Below are 5,340 nucleotides of genomic sequence, written 5' to 3'. Positions count from 1 at the left end.
GGGGCGGGGGCTGGGGGGGGGGTGGGGGTGCGGCGGGCTGTGGGGGTAGCCGGCCCGCGCTGACGCCCGCTGTGCCCCCAGGGGAGCCGGTACCTGCAGGAGAAGTCGCTGAAGGCGTCGTCGACGCTGTACGTGGGGAACCTGTCCTTCTACACCACGGAGGAGCAGATCCAGGAGCTCTTCTCCAAGTGTGGCGACGTCAAGCGCATCGTCATGGGTCTGGACAAGATCAAGAAGACGCCGTGCGGCTTTTGCTTCGTGGAGTATCCTGCAGCCGCTGCCTGCACGGCGTGGCCGCCAGTCGCGTGGTGCCCTCTTCCAGGGGCTTCTGGGCGGGCCCTTCGCTGCCCCTCGCCGGGTCTCGGCCCTTTCCGCGTGTGGGGCGGGGCGGGGCCGGGCCGGGTGGGACCGCTGCTCGTGCTGGCACGCATGGTCTCTGGCCGGCGGAGGGACCGCGCGGTGCGTTGCTCACCCGCGCAGTAGCGTCTTCAGCGGCGGCACGCGGGGAGCTAAACGAGGAGCCTCCTACAAACGAGGCTCGAAGCGGGGCTGATGCAGCTTGAAGTCCTGTGTACAAATTCGGCACGCGCTGTCCCAGAAAAGGGCACGTCTAGCGCCCTGGGGGCAGCGCCCGGCCTCTCCCTGAAGCAAGGGACCCCTCGCTGTTGCTTTCGCTGCGCCAGAGCTGAGACGCACAAGCGCGGCCTCGTGCTGCGCTGGGAGGGGACTGGAGCCAGTTAGCGTTTGGGTCTTGAGTTGAAAGTCAGGGTTCCTCCATGCTGTATAAAATTACTCTCTCTTTCTACCTCCCTACCCAGCAGAACAGCACCTTGTATTTTCCTTATCAGTTATTCCAGATATTACACAAGAGTGGAAGCTGAACATGCAATGAGATTTATTAATGGCACCCGTCTGGATGACCGCATTATCCGGACAGACTGGGACGCAGGGTTTAAGGAGGGCCGGCAGTACGGGAGAGGAAAGACGGGAGGACAGGTAAGCAACAGACCAACTTCAGTCTAGAACATGGCTCCCCGGGGCTCAGTTGGGTGCTGCGCACCATGACTGAGCCAACACAAAGCAAGAGTAATGCAGCGTAGACCCAATAACTGAACTAAAGCCAGTCAAACTGGTTTAGTATCTGATGCTGGACTGGAGTAAGTGATTGACAGTTGCTGCTGCTGAAGAGCTGGGTTCCCGGCTCCTGACGGCGCAAAGTGAATGTTGCTCTGCTGTCAATAAGATGCTGTCAGATTGATGGAGGAAACGAGCGGGGAGGAAGAAACGGTGCTCGGGAAAGACAAGTGCTAGTCTGGGATGGTTGACACAGATGAATCTACCTCAAGCAAGGGGCTTGCCCTAGATATGACCCCCTGAAGGTCTTGCCAGCCCCGTGTTTTTGTTGTGTGGTTGCAAGGGCAGTCTCGTCAGACGGGATGCGCCAGTGGGAAGATGAGATTCATTCCCAGATTTCAGAGGGTTCAACCTTGACAGTCCGTCAAGCCAGACTGCAAAGCCAAACTGAACAGTGTTTGGACTGTTTTGCATTGCTTTGACATTCAAAACAGCCCCACACTTGTCCTGTCCCTGTTGTGATGGGGTGTTATCAAGCGAGTTGAAAAACATGAACTTGCACCCTGACTTTCAGCCCACCAACTGCTGGGGTGAGGTGGAGAGGAAGCTGGCTCCTAAAAGCGTTGTGACATGTAAGTAGGTGGAGGGTGTTAATGCCTCCTCTTGCTCTGCCCCCAGGTGCGAGATGAGTACCGGACGGATTATGACGTGGGAAGAGGTGGCTTTGGCAAGATCATCCAGATGCAAAAGGCAAATCAGCAGACTATGATCTACTAAGTGCCTCATCTGTCCTAGCACAGAGAAGGGCACTGGTCCTCCATAGATAGCCCTGTCCTTGCCCTTTGGACTGGGGTGGGGAGCAAGGTCCAGGTTCCAGGACGAAGTGATCCTCCTTAGACTGGCTGTCTACATTTGCTCATTCCCTTTCCCTTTGGGATAGAGAGGCTGTTCCCTGCTAATGCAGGGCAGCAAGGGAACAGCGTGGCCAGCTCTGCAGGATTCTCTTTAAGGACAAGTGCAGCATGGCACCCAGACCCTGGCAGCAACTCACTCCTCTTGCTCTCTCTGACACAGCTGGCTGCCTCCAAGGTGTTCTTCCAGCCACTGTTGTTGCCCTCAAGTTCAAGCTTTGAGAACTCATCAGCCATCAAAGCTGTCTCACCTGCCCAGGCACGGGCAGGAGTTTCAAGTCTACCGTTTACATTGTCTCCTGCTGTTTTAAAGCACTGTTGCTGGCTTGGGTTGGAGAAGCATAATCAGACTGTACTGGCCAATGCAAGTGGTGCCTGCACTTCTAGCCCTGGGCTCAGTCAGACCTGCAGAGTCCCTGTCCTCGCCGTGCCCTTGGCACTGCCTAGGTGGGGCACAGTCTCCCAGTTACTGTGTGGTTTTTGTTAAGTGTCTTTTGGGTTTTTTAAATAAACGTATAGTCCTGTCTCTGCAGTCTGTGCTCTGGTGCTGTTTACCTGTGACGGGCCTGGGGGGCACATCCCGCATGCTAAGGGATGGATGCCTGCATTTGTCTGAGCTTCCCCTTGGTGTGGGCCTCACTTTTCTTCTCGTGTTTATTCCTGGTTGAAACAAGATGGAAATCAGCAAACTAGTGCTCCCGTGCTCCCATCCAGGTGAGTGTGGATAACTTACTACTGTGACTTCATTCACCATGGTTCCTTTACTTCCCACTGCTTGCCCATCCCCAGTTATCAACTGATAACGGGTCACTGCTGGGTAATTCACCATTATCTGCCTTCCCCTTGGCCTGGGGAACTAACCAGAGGTCACTGTTCTTAATGACCCTGCCCTGCCTCCAAGCAGTGTCAGGTCCTCTGTGGTGCATACAGCTACATGAGGGCCCAGCCTGTGCTTTAAGGTCAGCCCAAGAACTTAGAAAAGTAAGCCTGGCACTCATCCCCAAGCCCCTTTGCAAGGCTGCCCAAATTCAACTTAGCTAATGGTAGGAGACTCCTGTAAGAACTGCCTCCCCCTCGAAGAGAGCACAGCTGAGCGGACCTGTACCTGGGGTCTGGGGTGCTATATGCCCCTCCTGTGTTGCACCAAGCCAGAGCAGAACCCCACAGCTGCGTACATCATGTCCTTGCTCAGAGCTGGCTTGGGATCATGCAAACACCAGCAACTTCTGTTCTATGCAGTGCAGCCACAGCTCTGCAGACCCCTCAAGTGCCAGAGGATCCTCTGTGGCTTGTTTGCTGTAGGCTGTGCTGAGCCTTTGGGAAAGGGTGGGATGTAACTCTGAACTCGTTTAAAGAAATCCCCCACTTACCTGGGAGCAGCTCTCCGTCTCAAGGGGGTCTCTGGGCTCCAATGGGAGCCAGACCTGCTTCTGGCTGTAGCTGGTACAGACCAGGCATTTGGACAAGGCTACGCTTATAGCTCAAGTCGCCACAAAGCCCTGACTCGGAGGGGTTTCACATTGAATTCTTAAGATGGCTCAGTCCACTTGTGGAGAAGCTCAGGCTGCTGCCTCCATCCAGCTCTTTCTGCCAGCGTGACCTGAGCTTTGTGCCCTGGTCAGATGCAACAGGCAAGAGAGGCAGGGAGCAAAGATGCAGACTCGAGGATGCTGCCCTCAGCACCAGGCTGTCCGGGCCCAAACGCTGGCTGCAGGGCAGGACAGGGCAGGCAGGGATGCGCAGGGGGCAGGCAGGAAGGCGCAGTAAGAACAAGCGTGTGGTTGTCTTGTGGGGAAGGGGACCAGTCTGTCCAGCCTGGTCAGGGCAGACTGCAGAGGAGGAAGTGCCTGGGAAGGTGCAGCTGGGTGAAGGCAAAAAATAGACTGGGCTGAGGGCGTGTCTGGGAGGAGGAGAGAATCAGCTGGGACAGAACTACGTAACACGCATTGTTCTTCCCACCTTGCTCCACTGCGCTGTGGGAGATCTCTTCTCCAAGCAGAGGCGGGGGCCAGCTCAGTGCCGGGGGAAGGACCTGCACCTCCCGGAAGAGCCCCCGGAGCCGGGCACACCTGTGTTGTCTGCCTGGTAGCTGGTGCTGGTACTTCTAGTGCTAGCCTGTAGTCATGCTAAGCTAGAGAAAAGCAGGATGGGAGAAAGGGGCCTCACAACCACTGGAGGATCCAACGAGGAAGGAATAAAACAATAAACACCAACGAGGGAAAAGACACCCCAGCCAGCGCAGACGGAGCTGTCTCAGAGCCTGGCGCTGCTGGGGGATGTTCTGTGCCCAGAGACGCCCGTCTCCAGGGCTGCTGTTCAGACACGGCTTGCCCGCACACAACGCGCTGGAGCATAGGAAGCCCTTTGTCCCCACAGGGCAGGGACTGCCAAGGCCGGGGGTTGCGGGCACCGGGCCCTGGACACGGGCAGTGCAGCTCAACAGCAAGCATGCAGGCTGGATGGGGTGCGCTGAGCAACACGGGCTCCCTGCTCCAAGGCCGAGGGCCAGGTGCTGTTCAAAGATGCCTGGTACCCGCTACCTTCAGCCAGGGACGAACTCTCCATCCAGACCCCCAGGGGAGCAGACTCGTGGTATTTTCTCGGCCAGCAAAGCTGGCTGAGCACCACAGGCTGCAGCAATGGCTGGCCCCAAGGTCATGTTCCCACGGCCGAGGGGAGAGGAGGTGCATCCTGCTGTTTGCTGCTGCCCTCTGGCCAGCGTCTCCTGGGCTGGATCCCTGGCACCTACGGGCCCCGCTCCCCGAGGCACTTGCCGGGCAGGGACAAAGCGCAGCAGCCTCCTGGGCACAGCATGGGCAACAAAGTGGAGCCTCTTCCCTGCTACATATTGGCACAGGTAGGGCTAGCATGACTCCAGCAGGGCTAGTCCTAGACCCTGCCTCTTGCTGCAGGGCCGCAAGGCCAGCCCCTGGGCTCCAGCGTGCACCTCGCCAGCTGCCCCGGCTCCGTGGTCCGCACCGTTGTGGAGGCAGCAGGCTGCGGTGAGCATGCGCTGTCCAAACACCGTTCCGCCCGTGCAGGCCAGGGAGACCTGGGCAGAAGCATCCAAGGGGGAGCCCAGCAGGAAGCGGGTCCCGTGGCAGGAGAATTGCCCGGGTCAGGGCTGAGCAAGCTGCTGAGGGGAGGTGCCGGCTGAACGCCACGAACCTGCGGCTGGGGCAGGCCATCTCCAGCACAGCCACGGCACCTGGCCAGATGCCTCGGGGTTCCCTGCCTCTCCTGCTGCCTCTCCAGGATGCTCTGGGGCAGGGGTGTGCCAACCCTCCCGGGACAGCCACCTCACATGCCACAGAGCCCCCACGCAGGCTCCTGGTCCTGCCTGCTCCCCAGTGGG

General features: G+C 58.4%; 1 protein-coding gene across 1 annotated transcript; it reads left to right on the top strand.

Annotated features, from left to right (window-relative positions):
• Window positions 1-29: 29 nt before the first annotated feature.
• On the top strand, window positions 30-2,517 carry LOC102388601 (nuclear cap-binding protein subunit 2). Its single transcript, XM_014520297.2, has 3 exons — window positions 30-263; window positions 858-996; window positions 1,753-2,517. The coding sequence occupies exons 1-3, from the start codon at window positions 214-216 to the stop codon at window positions 1,849-1,851; spliced, it is 288 nt and encodes a 95-aa protein (XP_014375783.2). The 5' UTR covers window positions 30-213; the 3' UTR covers window positions 1,852-2,517.
• The last annotated feature ends 2,823 nt before the right edge of the window (window positions 2,518-5,340 follow it).

Source organism: Alligator sinensis, unplaced genomic scaffold (assembly GCF_000455745.1).
Source record: "Alligator sinensis unplaced genomic scaffold, ASM45574v1 scaffold1059_1, whole genome shotgun sequence".
Taxonomy (NCBI): Eukaryota; Metazoa; Chordata; order Crocodylia; family Alligatoridae; genus Alligator; species Alligator sinensis.
Note: the sequence above shows the minus strand (reverse complement) of the source record. Positions and strands in the feature narration are given on the sequence as shown.

Bases quoted from the DNA above. Each gene is read 5' to 3' on its own strand.
- LOC102388601 (XM_014520297.2), top strand. From the start codon at position 214: ATGGGTCTGGACAAGATCAAGAAGACGCCGTGCGGCTTTTGCTTCGTG. The intron at 264-857 runs GTATCCTGCAGC...CAGTTATTCCAG, and splicing joins TGCGGCTTTTGCTTCGTGGA to ATATTACACAAGAGTGGAAG. The intron at 997-1,752 runs GTAAGCAACAGA...CTCTGCCCCCAG, and splicing joins GAGGAAAGACGGGAGGACAG to GTGCGAGATGAGTACCGGAC.